Source organism: Plectropomus leopardus, chromosome 20 (genome assembly GCF_026936395.1).
Source record: "Plectropomus leopardus strain MGB_pleo_1.0 chromosome 20, ASM2693639v1, whole genome shotgun sequence".
Classification (NCBI taxonomy): Eukaryota; Metazoa; Chordata; class Actinopteri; order Perciformes; family Serranidae; genus Plectropomus; species Plectropomus leopardus.
In genome coordinates, this window is record NC_142195.1 from 5,676,158 (window position 1) to 5,693,883 (window position 17,726).

At 40.5% G+C, this 17,726-nt stretch overlaps 1 protein-coding gene across 4 annotated transcripts; it reads right to left on the bottom strand.

The window, feature by feature from the left end:
- Nucleotides 1-262: 262 nt before the first annotated feature.
- On the bottom strand, nucleotides 263-17,356 carry LOC121959504 (uncharacterized). Of its 4 annotated transcripts, none has more exons than XM_088071051.1 (28): nucleotides 17,254-17,356; nucleotides 15,292-15,494; nucleotides 14,564-15,212; nucleotides 13,989-14,092; nucleotides 13,781-13,846; nucleotides 13,289-13,453; nucleotides 12,899-13,032; nucleotides 12,695-12,789; nucleotides 12,523-12,577; nucleotides 12,270-12,404; nucleotides 11,939-12,178; nucleotides 11,604-11,667; nucleotides 11,316-11,517; nucleotides 11,134-11,228; nucleotides 10,623-11,001; nucleotides 10,345-10,479; nucleotides 9,681-9,717; nucleotides 9,458-9,568; nucleotides 5,200-9,349; nucleotides 4,954-5,108; nucleotides 4,568-4,806; nucleotides 2,994-3,057; nucleotides 2,751-2,904; nucleotides 2,514-2,649; nucleotides 2,392-2,425; nucleotides 1,742-2,036; nucleotides 1,333-1,624; nucleotides 263-1,221 (listed from the first exon to the last, which is right to left on the bottom strand). In XM_088071051.1, exons 2-28 carry the CDS (start codon nucleotides 15,486-15,488, stop codon nucleotides 1,129-1,131), a joined length of 8,475 nt encoding a protein of 2,824 aa, XP_087927177.1. In that variant the 5' UTR covers nucleotides 15,489-15,494; nucleotides 17,254-17,356; the 3' UTR covers nucleotides 263-1,128. The 4 variants fall into 4 exon arrangements, with proteins under 4 accessions (XP_087927177.1, XP_042364774.2, XP_087927180.1 ...); XM_042508840.2 differs by having other exon boundaries at nucleotides 9,458-9,571; XM_088071054.1 differs by lacking the exon at nucleotides 10,345-10,479.
- Nucleotides 17,357-17,726: the final 370 nt, after the last annotated feature.

A 17,726-nucleotide genomic window follows, 5' to 3' on the forward strand; every position in this document is an offset into this window, starting at 1 on the left:
CATTGGAAAAAAAAAATTTCAATACAATTACCTGAAATAAGCAAAAAAGATGCTGAAAAAACAAACAAACAGGAAATTAGAAAAAAATGGTAAATTAAAACAAAAATAATATATTTTTCTCTATAACTTAAATTTAAATGCATAATTATAACAATCATATATAATGTCTTAAACAGAAAGCCTCTGGTCATGGCTGCCACCTGCATGGAGGCTTTTAAAAAAGCAAACTAGCATCTACAGAGGTGAAAGACTGAACCAAGTGTTGGTGGAAGACTCCGTTTATTCAGATCATACAGAATTCCATGTTTTACTTTTAATGAATTGAAACATTAAAGGAAGATAAGGTGTTTTTGTTTGAAGTATTGAAAATAATGATATGAATGTTGCAAATCTGTACAAGGACCGCTGATCAATGCTGTGTACAGTATAACAAAATATCTGAACTAACTGGCAGAACATTTTCTTTAATTTAATTTAATTTTGACTACCTCTCCTCTGTATTGGGTGAATTTGGAGAATGATGCAATTTGACAAAATAAAATTCTGTCATTTTTCTGAATGGCAAGTCAATTTTAAGACATCATTTGTCAAATACACCAATATTAATTTCAGAATAGAAAATATAAATAAAACATAGCACAAAAATACACAGAAGAGGCTTAATTAAGGAAATTAAAACATACAGCTATACATGGTGTAAAATAATCAGGTTATGCTTTTCTTCCTGCGACCAATGTTGTGGTCTGTATTTAAACACAACAGATATGGAGGAGAAATAAAAATCTAAACCACATTTGTTATTGTACAATATTTACATTTTCACAGGTAGTTTATAACCAAATTGGGCAATCTGATTCAAACTAGTGACCTACCAGTAATTTAGTTAATAATGGATCCATTAAATAGTTATCTGAACCGATGGCTTTTTAAAAAGGCATTTCAGTAAATGGAAACTACTGTACATTTTCAAAGTGCATGTGAAAGTATAAAACATTCAGCTTCACATCATGACAACTAAAAGCAAAATAAACACTCTACAGTCTTGTAGTCATAAATTAGTTTTTACAGACATAATACAACAAAAATTTTAAAAGGGCCATCTGCAGGTTCCTCTTCTCACTCCACCTCTCATCCGTCATCCACTTCAGTAAAAATGTCTCTTAAGAAATACTGAGACACACTGGTGGGTTCCTCCTCTACAGAGATGCTCTCCACACTTTGCTGAAAAAGAAGAGAAAGAATGAAGGATAAGCTGTAATCGACTCTTTTTTGGATGAGTCAAAAATGCACTGACTCGAGATGCCCTTTCATCTTCCTCTGTACCCTCCTTACCTCAGCTGGACATGAAGGGGTGCTGGGTGTTGTGTCTGAGCAAAGTCGGTTGTGCTCAGAAGTCTGTTCATCGTCGATCTCGATGTGTGTTGGTGATGTGGTAGAGGATGTTAAACTGGTTTCCTCTGTCACTTTGGGTGTCGAAGCGACATCATGTGATGCTGAGGCTGTGGATGTTGGGTTAGATTGTTTACCTGCTGTTGGAGTTTTGACCTTAGCGCCCTTAGAAGCTGCTTTGCTGGGTGGAGAATCTGCAGTAGTGTTTGTCTCAGAAATGATGCCTTTAAGTTTCCTGTGAGGTATTGGGATATAAGAATCAATTAACACTTAAATTTTTTTTTTTTTTTTAAAAAAAAGGATACCGACATGAAAACTGGGGGAATTATACAAGTGTCACACTTTATCTCACCTATTCCTACTAGAAGTCCCTCTTCTCCGCTTATTTGTCTCTCCTGAGCTGCTGTCTTCAGGGTCCTCCCCACTTGTCTGAGTCTCCTTTTCAGCATCTACATGATCACCACTTCCTTTCTGCTGCTCCGTGTCAATGTCATCAAACGTTTTTGGCTGCACAGAGGGCCCAGGAAGCTCTGAGAGCTGGGTGGTGTTCGTCTGGATGGGGATTGGCTCTGCTTCCTTGGCAGCGAGGGTCTTGCTGGCTTGTTCCCTCTCTGCTTTATTGGGCTTAACCTGCAGTTTGGCCGCTCCTGAGAGAAACAGGTACATGATGAAAAAGATGTGTCCAATTTGCTGAGAGTGCGTGTGATGAGAAAGTATTCATGTACTGCCTGGCCGTTCTTCTAATGCTCATTAGTCTGTGCTTTGAAGGGGGAATTTCAGTCTCATTATTCTCTGCGGTCTTTGATAATTTAGATGGATGGGCTATAATGCTCTCTGTTCCATTAACATAAACAATAAGCGTTTCCTATAAGATATACCACAGTAATCGTTAGTTTAACCCTTTGAAACCCACAGAGACATCAATTTTCTTTTGCTGCTTTCAGATGCCTTTCACAAGTATTTCAAACTTTGAACAAATTTTGCAATTTGCAGTCACTGTACCTTGTGGATCTACTGGACTCTCCGTGATTGAACCCTGGTGTGGGAGAGAAAAAACATAACGTGTTGCAAATAAATACATTTTATCACACTGGTTACATATTGTTTCTTGTAACTTCACTTACTATATATGCAGCGCGATCAGGCCTATTATCGATTACATTCATTCGGCCTGTCTCTCTACTCTCCTCCATGGACACAGGCACAGCAACATTAGAGAGAAGCCTGTCTCCTGCTGCTGCCGGACTCTCTCCAGTAGCACTGATAAGGGATGAGGAGATTTGTGGAATCAGACGCCAAAAAAAAAACAGATCCATGCCTGCATGAACAGGATGACTATCTGATAAAAGGCAGGCACTAACCTCTGCTGCTCTACTGATGCATCTGTTAGAGGAAGATAAGTGAGGGGCTCCGGCGTGCTGCCCAACTCCTCCCCTGCTGAGCAGACTGGGATCTCAGTCAGCGAGAGGATGAAGAACGGTTCGTCTGGATCTGAAGGCGCCTGCTGTGACAGCACTGAGAGGGAAAGAAAGAGAAGTTTGAGCCAAAACTGTACTGCATATACTGCATAAGACTCACAGGACATCAGCTGAGAACTGACTTACTGTCTGGAAATAATGTGAGACTTGGAAAACTCTGGGTTCCTTCTGTACTTGATGTTGATGCATCCTTCAATTGTAAAGAGAATCAGAAAGAAACGTTTGATGAGTAATCTTTAAAGGGACATTTTGGCCAAAAATCAAAATTGTATATTTTTGTCAGATTATTGACTACTAAAAATGATTGAGTAGCAACAAAGGACTGCTATAAAGTTCCAAAAAACTACTTTACTGAGTAACTGCACTGATAAACAATTCTTTGACCATGGACAGAATGTAATCTTGAACAAGAAGCTTTTACCATATTTAAAGGAACAGTTCACACCGAAATCAAAAATATTTATTTTCACTCTTACTATTAGTGCTATTTATCAGTCTAGATTGTTTTGGTGTGAGTTGCCAAGTGTTGGCAATATGGGTCGTAGTCTGCCTTTTCGCAAATATAACGGAACTAGATGTAACTCCGCTTGTGGTGCTCAACGCACCAAAAAAGTAGTTTTGAAAAATTCAACAGCAATGTCTCTTTCTAGAAATCATAACCCAGTTACTCAAGATAATCCACAGACTTTGTTGTGAGCAGTTAAACATAGGAACTATTTTCTATCTGAGGAACTACACCCACCAACTAAATCACCGCTCAGAAGGGAGTGTGCATCTATTCGTGAACAAGAGGCTCATGCTCATGACAGTGTGAGATGTAAACATTAATGGCAATTTCCTCTGCTGAGCTCTAATGGCAGCTAGCTCAGAGGTGCTAAGTAAGCTAGCAGTAGATGCATGCTTCTTTCTGTGCCGCATACGGTTGGTGTGTGTAGGTGGGTAGAAAGTAAATAACTCCTACATGAAACTGCACACAACAAGCTCTGTGGATTATCTTGAGTAACCAGGTCGTGATTTCTGGAAAGAGACATTGCTGTTGAGTTTTCCAAATGCATTTTTTTGGCGCCTAGTTGCATTATATCGGAGAGAAGGCAGACATCTCTACGGCTGTTATCAGCACTCAAAAACTCACACCAAAACTATCTAGACTGATATATAGCATCACAGGTATGAAGAAAATTTGTATTTCTAATATGGAGATAAACTGTCCCTTTAATATGGTAAAAGCTTCTTGACAAAAATGGTCAAAGGTGTGTTTATTTCTTTTTTAATGTTTTTAAAGATTTTTGGGGCTTTTGCTTCCTTTATTTTTTGATAGGACAGGTGTATTGTTCGAGGCAAGTCGACACCTTTGTACATGGGACGCACACTCTACCAGGTGAGCTACATGGGGCCCCTAAATAGGAGTGTTTATTATTGCAATGACTTGGTGTATAGTTTTGTTGGCACTATACAGTTGACCTCTTTGTGACTCTATAATAGTACCACCTGGTAGGGAATCACTGCCACCCAATATGAACTTAGTCAGTGACACATGGTAAAAATATTATAATATTGCTCCATGTTATTTGCATAATTGTACATATCTGGCCAAGACCAACTTTTAACAAGCTTAACAGGAATTTCAACACAAAAAGACACTGCAATCATACATGTAATGATCACAGGATATGCCTCCTCCAGGACATATTATTTCTTACCTGAGTACAACTGTAAGGTACTTGTTTTAAACAACTCAGAGAGGATCCAGCAACATCTGGAGGGGGGTCAGGCTGACTCAGTTGTTCCATAACTTGTGTCAAGCCACTCAGCAAAGACCGTGCATCATCTGAAGAGGAATTTGGGTCACTACATTGTTCAACACCTCCCTCCACTGGTTCCTGGATGTCAGGTCGGGATTCAGACACAGGTTTGTGGCAAACTGAAGCATCCACATTTCCTAGGTGAGTAGAAAAATGTGTCGAAAAGCAGAATCATTAGTGAACAGCGAAGATACAGGAGGGTCATAGATGGCAGTCAGTCACCCTGAGTATCTGCTCAGCATTCTTTGATGAAAAGGGAACTTTTATGTTAAAAGATGTCAAACCTGCGTCTGCTTGTTTTGTCTCCTGAACTGGTTGAGGTTTTCGAGGTCGGCTGCTGCAACTCAGGCTGGGTTTGGGTTTAATAAGCCGGCCTCTACGAGTCTGGGGAGGTTTTCTTGAGGCACAGTCAGCTGCCTCTGACTGATTGTTGTCAGTGCTTTAAGTGGAAAATAAACTCTGTTAAACTAATAATCCCTTAATACTTTGTCCTTAGACAACAGAATTAGGAAATATTGTGCATATCTTACCTTAGGACAGCTGTTTGATTAGTGTCAGTGGTTTCAGGACATTGTTGGACTGCATCTTGACTAACTGCCTCACAGTCGACCTCGAAACGTGGCACTTGAACACTTTCTTTTGGATCCAGTGAGGACTGTGTATCGGTAGAGGGCATAGATTCAATTTTTGACTCTGCTGAACCATCTTTTGAAGACTGGGCATCTGAAACTGCAGTTGGATCATCTGTTGATTGGGTATTTGTCTCTGTAGCTCCAATGGACATGTCCTGGTTTGATTTCCATTGTGAAGTAGGCCTGGCCTCCACCTTGTCATAATTGTCCCCTGTGGAATCCCCTTCTACTGTGGGTGTTTCACTTGTCTTATTTTCAAGAACCGAGTCTGTCAACACAAACTGATTCTCAGCAGCCCAAGTTTTTGCTATGACGGCACCATCAGAGGACAAATCATTATCATTTGTGCTGTTAGATGACTTCTCTGACTCTACAGGTCCTAACATTGCTGAGCTGGGAGGTTCTGTATATAATGAACAATGTGCTGATGTCAAGTGTTTGATGTCTGCTGTCTGTTCTACTCCCGGTTGTACATTGTAAATGTTCACGGGCTGTTGTTCTGAGGTTAGAGAGATGTCCATATGGCATTGTTCTGAGGGTTTATTTGCCTGTAGTTTTGTGCGTGTAGTTCTCTGGGATGATCCTAAATTGGGTTTGACCTTGGAAAAGCGTCGCCTTCTTTGAAGAACATTTTGTCCTGAGCTCTCTGAGTTTGAGTCTTGTCCACATTCAACATCTGTCTTTTGCTCCTCAGTTAAAGGTACTTCTTTTGTGGGTTTATGAGTAGAGCATGATTCCAGTGGTGGTATTGACAAAGGTGCAGTGCCAGTACTTTTAATCAGGCTTGGTTCTGGGGTGGTACTGCAAGTCGGCTTTGCTTCTAGTTCTGCTATTGTGTTGGTTGTGGATTCAGGACTTGAAGTTGGCCTGCAGGTTTTCTGCGGAAGCTGCATGGGTGTGACAGGATCTTTTGTTGTTTGAGGTTTAGATCGTACAGCTCTTGATGTCTGGGGTATGTTGGGTTTGACTTTGTGCAATCGACTTTTCCTAGTCTGACTGATAGATGCAACCTCACTCTCTCCTTTTTGACTAAAAGGTAACTCTTCCAAAGGTGTAGCAAGCTGAGCAAGATGGTCGCTACTTTCTAAAATGGAAACTGAGTCAATATTTGACCTTTGTCCAACTTGTGATTCTGTGAAAACTACGTCAGATGTCGGCAGATTGTTACGACTCTCCGCTGTCCCAACATGAGGAATCAGTTTTTCATCTCTAGACTCAGGTGTCGACTGTGTGTCTCTGGTGGCATGTTCCATGCTGGATTCAAACAGGGTTTCAGAGAAGTTCTGGTTTTCAGAGGCACTCTGAACTGATTTTGCACCACCAACTTCGACATCTTTCTTTTTCTCCTCAGCTGTAGACAGTTTATCTGTGGGCGTAAGAGTTGAATCTGAATGACTTGGACTTGGTTTTTCTGGAGAGGTGGTGCAAGTTGGTTCTGCTTCAACCGCTGCTATTGTTTGATCAAGAAATTTGGGATTTGGGTCTGGGCTGGAGTCTTTTTCTCTAGTATCTTTGGTGGTTTGAGGTTTAGAATGTACAGTCCTTGATGTCTGTGCTAGGTTGGGTTTGACTTTCTGGAATCGGCTCCTCCTGATCTTGCATGTAGACGCAACTTTAGTCTCTTCTTCCTGACTGACAGATAACTCTTGTACAGGTGTAACACACAGAGCAGGATGGTCACTGCTTTGGACTGAGTCAGATGTTGGCCTTTTGTCCCTGGCGGCCTGTTCCCTACTTGGTTCAACATGGGCTTCAGAAAAGGTGTCATTTTCTGATTTGACCTCAGCAACGACTCCAACGTCTGTATTTTTTTCCTCAGCTGTAAACACTTTATCTGTGGGTGTAAGAGTAGACGCTAAATCCAATGATGGTGTCAAATCTGAAGCTGGACTAGGGCTTTGACCTGGTTTTTCAGTAGAGGTGGTGCAAGTTGGTTCTGCTTCAACCGCTGCTACTGTTTTATCATGGAATTTGGTATTGGGAGTTGGGTCAGTGACATTCTCTATGATGTCTTTTGTGGTTTGAGGTGTAGAACGCGCAGTCCTTGATGTCTGTGCTAGGCTTGGCTTGACTTTTGGGAATCGGCTCCTCCTGGTCTGGCACTTAGACTCAACTTTACTCTCTTCTTCCTGACTGACAGGTAACCCATGTACAGGTTTAACACATGAAGCAAGACAGTCAGTTCTCTTTTTGACAGGGACTGAGTCAGATGTTGGCCTTGTGTCTTTGGTGGCCTGTTCCCGACTTGGTTCAACATCGGATTCAGAGAAGGTCTGGTTTTCTGAAGCACACTGATCTGAAGTTGCACCACCTGATTCCACCTGACCAGCAACTCCAACATCTGTATTTTTTTCTTCAGTTGTAGACAGGTCCTCTGTGGGTGTAAGAGTAGACCCTACATCCAATGATGGTATCGAATCTGAAGCTGGACCGGGGCTTTGACTTGGTTTTTCGGTAGACGTGGTGCAAGTTGGTTCAGCTTCAACCTCTGCTATTGTTTTTTCATGGAATTCAGGAGCAGGAGTTGATTTAGAGTATTTCTCTGCAGTGTCTTTTGAGGTTTGAGGTTTAGAATGTACAGTCCTTGATGTCTGTTGTAGGTTGGGTTTGACTTTCTGGAATCGGCTCCTCCTGGTCTTGCATGTAGATGCAACTTTACTCTCCTCTTCCTGGCTGACAGATAACTCTTGTACAGGTATAACACACAGAGCAGGATGGTCGCTGCTCTCTCGGACAGGGACTGAGTCAAATGTTGGCCTTGTGTCTATGGTGGCCTGTTCCCTACTTGGTCCACCATGCGCCTCAGAGAAGGTCTTGTTTTCTGAGGCACTCTGATCTGATGCTGCACCACTTGATTCCATCTGACCAATGACTCCAGCATCTATATTTTTTTCCTCAGTTGTAGACAGGTCCTCTGTGGGTGTAAGAGTAGACCCTAAATCCAATGATGGTGTTAAATCTGAAGCTGAATCGGGGCTTTCACCTGGTTTTTCAGGAGAGGTGGTGCAAGTTGGTTCTGCTTCAACCTCTGTTATTGTTTCTTTATGGAATTTGGGAGCAGGACTTGGGAGAGTGTCATTCTCTATGGTATCTTGTGTGGTTTGAGGTTTGAGTTGTATATTTCTTGATGTCTGTGCCAGGTTAGGTTTGACTCTCTGGTAGCGATTCCTCCTGGTCTGGCGATTAGATGCAACTTCAACCTCTTCTTTCTGACTCACAGGTAACTCTTGTACGGGTGTAACACATGGAGCAGGACAGTCGCTGCTCTCTTGGACAGGGACTGAGTGTCTGTTTGACCCTTGGCTAACTTGAGATTCTGTAGCTACTATATTAGATGCCAACAGTCTTTTAAAACTGCTTTCAGTCGTCCCAATATGAGAAATCAGTTTTTCATCTGTAGAGTCGGATGATGGCGCTGTCTCTCTGGTGGCCTGTTCCTTACTTGGTTCAAACTGGGCTTCAGAGAAGTTCTGCCTTTCTGGGGCACTGTAATCTGCTCTGCCAGAAGGCTCTTCTGTAAATCTGGCTTCAATACAAGAAGTTTCTTTTAACATTTTTTGACTACTGTCTGCCATCTCAGGGACTTCCTCTGCAGCTGATAGTGTCTCAGTAGCTTGAGAAAAATCAGGAGCAACTGCGCAGCTCTCTTCAGCTGCCTGTACTGCTGATGTGTCTGCACTGGATTTTGACTTAGCAGCCCTTGAGGCTTGGCCTAAGTTAGGCTTTGGTTTCACCTTGGGTAAGCGTCCTTTCCTTGTCTGTGGAGAATTTTTCTCAAGGCTCTCTAGACTTGAGTGTAATTGAGGGGTAGGGTCCATATCAGAACCAGTCCTCAGATCACTGGATTTAATAATGGGTAGATCATCACTGTGTGTTGTGCTGTTTTGTTGCTCCACAGTAATAACACTTTCTGATGTTTCAGTGACTCCATTACCAGAAGTTTCAGACACAAGAGGTGTGGCACTTGTTTCCTCTTGTGTAGCAGGCATTGATGAATTCTCCTCTTCTTGGTGATGGCTGGTTTCATTTACATTTACTGGTGTTGTCTCTGCAATTAAACATAATAGCACATTTAAAATTTACTGTAACATAATCTAAAAGGAATGCAAACCAATTCCAATAAGGATAAGGATGTCTTGCTTTCTGTGACTCTAACCTGCTATGTGATCTTGCATGGCAATTTGATTCTGAGCTGACTGAGAGATGTGAGCCATGTTACCGATGGTCAAAAGGGTTTGAGCTGCTTCATTGTAGCTCTCGTCCTCAGCTACTAAAACAAAAAGACCAACAAAATATGAATACTCTGAGACCATCTAAATACATACAGTATGTATGTGTGTTTTCAAATGGGAGAATCTCAGAGTACATCTTCAACATACCTTCTGTGTGTTCTGAAGAAAGGAAGTCTATCACATCCTACAAGGGAAACAAATACATCATGAGTCACATCAAAAGCTTCCGCTATAAGCCAAACTAGTTGTAAAAGGATGTGATGTAAATGAATAATATGTAATAAAAGTAGCCCCAGTTACACTTCTTTTTCATTTTTGTTTTACATCTTTGTCATTTGATTACATGTGAATACAAAAAGATTGCTTTGAATTTATTCAGTTCATGCATGAAGACTGTATGCAATGTTGTTAAAACTAGGGCTGGGCAATATATCAGTATTATATCTATATATATGTAAAACACCAATAGTCAACTCTACAATATTGTCATTATTATTATCAGAATGTAAGGTATTTGGTAAAAAATATTGAGATATTTGATTTTCTACATACGCCCAGCTCTAGTTCAAACTCATCTTGCCTTTCTTTACTTTAATAGTGCAAAATCAATTGTGTAATCCAACCATGAACCAATTACATGCACTAAAACTAAAAAGAGAAAGACACTGGAAGAAAATAAGATTGCATTTTATCAGTGTTGGCCAACTTGAACAAAACTAGCAGACAAATTGAAATAATATTATATGAAAAGTGTAACTGGGAATAGCTATATATTTTCAATGGAAATTTATTTTAGGCATAGGACACTTACAACAAGCAGATCCAACTGATGTTCAAAGGGTTCAGCTGTGCCTGTCTCATTTTGCGCCTGCTCGCAAGAGGCATCAGGGCACAGTGCATCTTGGGAGATGCTCAACACATCAGACATATTGGCCAAGATATCAAGCTATGTGTGGGATGGGGGAGTCAGAGTGAAGGGTTTGAATAATGGAATGAAAAAACATGCACAAAGAATAATGCAAAAACGAAATAAAAATAATGGATGATGTGCATCTGTGCAAGACATGACAAGAAACAGTTTTATCATACTTCCTCCATTGTCTCTTCCACCTCTGACGTTACAGGATGTGGAGAGCGCAGGCTGGCAGGCACAAACACAGGGGCAGTGCTGTCTTTACTGGATGCAGAATGCTCGTCCTCCTCCTCCAGCTCTTCATCTCGCTGCCGTTCATCCTCCTCATCGCTGTATTCTGACTGAGAAGCCCTGAGGGTGACTAGTTTGGGCTTTTTGGACTCTTGGGCTGATTGTGACTTTGATGATCTTCCTCTCTTGGCTGTGCCTTTGGGTTTAGGCCTGGCAGCAGAGGCAGTGGACCCCGGTGGTGAGGCGGGAGTGGTTTCAGAAGAGTGTGCAGCTTCTTTGGCAGGGTAATTCAAGGGCTTGGTGGGTTTGGGCACTCTCCCATATCTATAAAACAAAATCAAACAATGATGAACCACTCCTATCCTATTATAGCCGTAGTATTTTAGTACTTTGGAATTAGGAATATTTTTGGATACAATATTAAAATGGAAGTCTTAAAAATATGAAATATTGTACCTCGTAGGTCTCGGAGGTTGAATGGTGGCATCCTCTTCTTCAGAGGAAATGTCATCATTGGCTGATTTCTTTTTGGGTGATGCATCTTTATTTACCTGAAAGGTTAGCAGAAATGTCAATAAGCCAACGTAACAATGGGTAGAGATATCTGAATACTCTAAACTGAAAGTAAAAATATTAACCTGCTCTTTAGAGGCTCCATCATTCACACTCTCATCCCCTTTATCTGATGCACCATCGCTGGCCTTTGTGGAAGGTGCTGCAGACTTTTTACCCCACTTTCGGCCCAGAGGCAGTAAGGGTTTTGGTGCTCTGCTGCGTGAGAGTTTTGCTGGCTTGATTGTGGTGTCCTTGGCTGCACTCCCATTCTCTGTCTTTTCAGACCTGAATATTCAGACAAAACAAAAATTTTAATACCAACTAAAGATGCAAAATACTCTATTAAAAAAATATTTTTAAAGATTAATTACATGTCTGAATTTGGACAGCCCTCGGGAAGTGCTGCTTCAGCGTCTTCAGGTATGCAGGCCTCATCTACGCATACAAAAGCAAAGCAAAAGTAACAGGCAAGCGTTTAACAAAGGCCAAGCACTCATGGAGAAACTGGGATAATTTTGATATGGTAAAAAAAAGACAAAATTTAGAATTGCATTCATATTCTAGAAATCTTGTTAAACCAGTTGGCAAAACTACACTGTATCCCAATGGATCTTCAGTCAAAATTGCAATGTTTGTGCAAACATTTTTCTACCGATTTTCATAACAAACAAAAACATATTCATGAAATAACAGAATGCTTCTGTACCTTGTTCACTTCTCTTTTCACCCATTTTGTTTTTTTTGCCCTTTGGTTCCTCAGTCGAGTCATCCTGTTTGTTCTTTCTTTTGCGTTTCTTTTTAGGCTTAGCATCAGGGGTTTCTCCATCATTACGGAGGTCCTCATTCTCTTTCTCTCCCTCCTCCTCCTCCTCCAAGTCATGGGTTTGATTCTGCTCTTCCTCATCTTCCTCCTCCACAACACTCAGCTTCCTTGCAGCTTTTTTTTCTTAAGAGGGAATTAGAACAAGGATTGTTTAGCATAACACACAAGTCACTGAGTTTTAAACATGTTAAAAAGCATGAAGCGGTATAGTTACCCTTTGCCTTTCTCCTGGGTTTCTTGGGGGACTTTTTTCCAGCGAGTGACTTTAGTTTTTTCCTGTTTTTCTGAACTTCCAGAATCTTCTCCAGCAGCTTAGAAAAATACTCTATGTCCAGTTTGCGCCTCTCTCCTACAAAATAATTAATATAAAATATTGCATGAAAATATACTCAAGGATTGCACAGGGAGTATTAATTATTTGATATTGTATTCATCCAGCTATACATACTGCCCTTCTGAAAACTTACTGAAGGCTTTGTCGATTCTCCAGGAATTCTCTCGCTCTTCTTTTTTAAATTTGTTCTAAAAGTTTAAACAATACAATCAACAAAATCAATCATTTTATTGAGTATTTGTTGATGCAATGTATTGCTAATTGATATCATGCTCTAGGAACATATGTACATATTTATCACTAACCTTTATCTCTGATCGTGCTCTGTGAGGAAACAGTTGGCAAATCATGGAGAAGTCTGTCCCCACCATGCTTATTGCCAGGAAGAACATATCTGTCTCTGGTGGAAAAAGGCAAAACAATCATGACATTAAAACCAATATGAACCAGGCATGCAAAATGTGTGCTATAAGGACGGTACGACGATCAGATACTGATATCGGATCTACCTTCGCCTGACCAGGGTTTTGTGTAGGTCCCTTTTCTGAAGCTTGAGTAGGTTGTAGTGGAGCCACGCTCGAAGATGGGGTCTCGATCCTGAGCTGGATTTGGTCCTTTGGCTCGCTGAACTTCCACCGTCAAGCTGAGACATACGGTGAGAGAGTATGATTAACATCACGATTAGCTCTAACATGTCTAATACCACAATGATGTGTTTATTAAGAAAAAAAACACATAATCTGAAGGGTGTTATAGATGTATTTGTGGACATTGTTAGTCAGTTCTTATAAAGGTAATAAAAGACTCGAGATGTACAACATTGTATCTTCAATAACAAAGTGAAGAGAAGAAAATAAACATGAGTGAATGCATTTCATAACCTCTAGAAGTCCACTGACCTCTCTTCATCAATGATCAGTGATCCGTCCTCTGCTACTTTGACCTGAGGAACCATGATGCCTTCATCCTCCTCATCCTCTACCCCTGCCTCTGCTGCCTCTTCCTCCTCCCCTGTGCTCGCCATTTCAGGGGTAACCTCAGGTTGCTGCGCTCTCTCTGGTGACCTGCAGGGATTACATCACAGAAGGAAAGGGGCTTGTTTTGGGGCATGTCTAGGCAGTGGTCTGTTAAAACTTTTTTGGCACTTAAATTATGTCGTCATGTTATACTTGCTATCTTAGCTGATTAGTGTATATCTGAGTTCACTAATTCTTCATTTTCCTTTTTAACCAAAATCATGCTATAGTCAACTGGTTTCCGTGAGATAATTTCCCATCAAATAATAAGACAACTTGACATAAAAACATCAAATCCCTTTGAATACTCAAGTACTAAAACAGGTAAGAAAAGTCAGAATAAGAGACTTTAGAGAGACGATGGTATAAACCTACTCCTCTCTTGCTGGAGACGGTGGGACCACAGTCTCGTTCTCTTGTGCCGACTCTTCTAAAGTAGATCTGGAAAAAAACATAAGAAAAGGAACCACAAAAAAACCCTGCATGTCAAATAAGATCCAGCATAATCAACAGAAACCCTTATCTATAAAGATAAGGGTTAAATGTTACACAAGCTTGACTAAGTTGCAGAAGAGACACTTACGGCATGGGGTTCGACAGCGGCAGATAACGGATCAGGTCCCTCATGGTCATTTTGGCAGGATCTAAGGTATATTCCTTCACACGTGCCTTGTCTTTCTTCAATTTCTGCAACATCAATTGGTACAGTCTTTAACCCTTTTATACCTTAGAAAATTGGCTTAATTTCTTTGAAAAATTTGACAAGAAAAGGCCCAAAAAATAGCCAGGAAATACTGAAAAGTTACAAAAAAATTACCTGAAAACTAGTACAATTAAGAAACAAAACAAACAGAGAAAGAAAAGGAAAGAAAATAGCAAATGACCTTAAGAGAGTGTTAAAAGATTTCTTTTTTCTTTTTAAAAGTAGTTTTTTTGCAATTTGAAGGATATTTCTTGCCAAATTGCTCACTGTGTGTTTTCCCATGTTTCTGAAAGAAATCAAACCAATTTTTCCAGGTTTCAGAGGCTTAAATGCAATTGAAAAGCATCTGAATGCAGCACGAGAAAACTGATTTTGATCAAGGTGTTAAAGGGTAAATGCAATGATTATATATAACAGTATATAATCCTTGAAACTACTGAATTATCTGAGCTTACCTTTTCTTTGTTCATCTCCTGTTTGAGCAGCTCTCGGAGCTTTTGGGCCTTTGCCAGTCTCTGTATGTCTGACGGGTCGTTCAGGAGTCTACTCAAGGAGAACGCTGGCGGTGACAGTGAGAGCCCACACTTAGATGACACGAGAGTCTTGGCTTTCTCCGATATCTCGATAGCATCTTTGTCTGGTAGAGAGGGGGGGACTTTATCTGGTACTTTGAAAGGAAATTCTTTTACTTGACTGCCTGACGTGCTTTCTAATTCTTTGCCGCTCTCTGTGGGCAGGTGGGTTTGTTCTGCAGAGTCCTCAGCTGAAGGAGCAGCTGAAGGTTCCGTACTGTCAGACGAGATGAGGGTGGGTTTAGGTTGTATTTTGGGCTGCTTGCTCTCTTCTGAAGACCTCCGTCGCCTCGGGGACTGGAGTCTCTGAGGGGCAGCTGAAGTCCCAGTTTGGCTGGACGTAGTCAGCTTGTCCAGGTCTGAGACAGGGACTTCAGTAAGAGTTTCAGAGACTGCCTTGATGGGGGATTTTGGTGCCCGAGCAAGGGCGGAGGTGCGGCCTGGGGCCACTTTGGGCTTGATGGAAAAGCGCTTCCTTCTCTGAACTGCTGCTGAAGAGCTGGTGCCTTCCCCATTTTGGTCATTCCCATCCCTAAACAGCATTAAGAAGAGTTACTACTGATATATATAAATAAAAGTAGTAGACATGTGATTCAATACTTGTCACTCACCCTGAGGCTGTAGGTTTTTCTGATGGGGTCACAACAGATGTGTTATCTGTCTCAGCAGGCGCAGTGCTGCTCTCACTGACATCTTTAGGGGTCTCACTGGCCTCCTGACTTGCTGAAGGGGTTTCCTGAGGTGTTGCTGCTGTTCTCCCTGCCGTACCGACATTGGGCCGAATACTAAATCTTGACCGACGAAACATTTTGACCTAAAAAAATACACAGGAAGTCAAAGCTGCATCAGTATTCAAGAAACAAACCTTACATTTCCATGGCTTCGTCTCAGTCTGGCACCTACTCGCTACCTCTTAATTAAGTCCCAATCTCACCTGTGCGCTGTGCCCCAGAACATCTCGAACACATAAAAATAATACAAAAGTAAGAAAATATAGGCAGAGGGTAGAGATTCCGCAAATAAACACACCACCACATACTCCTACTCAGTCATAATTGACAATTAAGAGGGATGACTTTTGTATGAGTTTATGAATTTTTTTTTTCTTTTTAGAAAAAGCATGCATTGTATACCATTGTATTCCCAATCTCTGAGTAAAAATTACTCAGAGATTGGGAACCTCGCTGTGGAAAAGCAGCGGTATGGCCTGCATGCTTTGCATAAAACAAGTGATATGTGCAGAGAATTTACTGCATAAATAATTGAATTATTTTTTTTCAATTTATATATTTGCAAAGCCAAATATACTGGATAAAAAAAAAACAGAAACCCACAAAATCCTCTCCCAGAATGCGGTTTGATAGGAATTACAATTGCATTTAACCTCAAGTCTCACAGTAGACTTTTAACATGCAAAAGTCTTAACGCAAAAAGCCAAATTGACGAGCTAAATTCTTCTATTTAAATCCAAATTATGTCTTTTGCATCACAATGTGCAAAGGAAATTATCTTATGTTCAGTTCTCAGACTAAAGACACCTCATGTCAGCACAAGTATCACTGCTCATGACTAAGCATTCAGGTCACTGAATCAATGTGTTCAGCATCAATGCTTACCCACTATACATTTCAAACATATGGCAGTAGTGGAAGAAAATAAATAAAGGAAATACAATGACTTTCCTGCTATTACAGTCGTGTTGTTTGCATGAAATAATACTGATACTGTTTCAGGTATTTAGTTGCTACAGTTGATAAAAAAAAAATAGTTTGATGTTTTATGCTTTCCAGCATCACAATGGAACCAGGTTCCACCTTTCTGCAACGATAATCATACAGTTTATTTGGATTATTTTTCTTTGAAAGGATTATTGTTACATATATATGGTTCGGTGCCGTGAACAGAAACAAACCGAGCCGAAAAAGTAAATTGAAATAGGCTACAGTCACAATAGTCATTTTTTGCTTAGCGTGCATCACCTAGATTTAGATTTCACACTTGAAATACTGACTTCAGTTTAAGTGTGGACATTTATTCTGGTTGAAGATTGTATAACTTTGAGCAAATTACAACCACAGACTCTGTTCCTCTCAAAATTAGCCACTGTTTATTTAACAATAACAATTTTAACTCTCACGTTAAGTACTGCTGCAAAATACTAAACGTTAACTATGTGGCAAACCGCCACTTATTGTTATAGCATTAGCAAGAATAGCTTATTTTATGCAATTTACTGTTTTGCTAGCTTTAGCTAAATACGTTCAACTGACAGGACTACTGACGTTGACAGGTGTGGGGTCGCAAAGTCTGGACGTTAAGAATGACCGCCAGAAGTTTAACAAGCTAACACACATTAACACACTCAAACTGAACCTTACACGTCGGTAAAAGCGCCAATGATAGACGAAACAGGTGGAAAAGTGAACAAAGCTAAGCTCAAACTCGCATGTCAACACTTCTTGTATGAGGGTCTCCTGACTTGCACCGTCCTGTTGTTCTTGTTGAGAAGCTTAAAAAGCTACATTTATGATTTTACTGCGGCCACAGATGTTATTCGGCCTTTGACAACGTACCTGTTCAGGAATATGTCGTTTGTTTGGAGAAAAAAGGTTTAATTTGTCGACGAGTAGCGGACCCCATGTACACTCTAGCCCGCCATGTTGTCCCTGACGCGATATTTTCGTTAGTGAAGGGGTTTGTGGGAAATGTAGTCAGGTCGCTGCAAAGAGGCGGATGAGGCAAGATCATACAGTCTCCGTGCAAGCATTATTCTAAAAGAATTTGAGCATAATATTTGAACAGTTTGAAGGCTATCGCTGTATCTAAAAATTGAATTTAAGTAAAAGTAACAATACACCAATCTAAAAACACTAAATCCAAAGTAAAATAATTCATAATTTTATCTTTGTAAAATGACAGAAGTATCTGCAAGAAAACCCAGCTACTTCAAATAATTAAATTATTAATACTGATAAAACTACATGTAAGCAGGAATTTGAAGTTGTTGTTTAGCAAGGCGGAGCTAATTTTGATTAGGCTACTTTCT

Excerpts from the sequence above, each read along its gene's own strand:
- LOC121959504 (XM_042508840.2), bottom strand. The coding sequence starts at position 15,488 with ATGTTTCGTCGGTCAAGATTTAGTATTCGGCCCAATGTCGGTACGGCA. Across the intron at positions 3,058-4,567 it reads TACCTTACAGTTGTACTCAG|GATGCATCAACATCAAGTAC; the intron begins GTAAGAAATAAT and ends TTACAATTGAAG. Across the intron at positions 1,625-1,741 it reads GGGACTTCTAGTAGGAATAG|GAAACTTAAAGGCATCATTT; the intron begins GTGAGATAAAGT and ends AATACCTCACAG.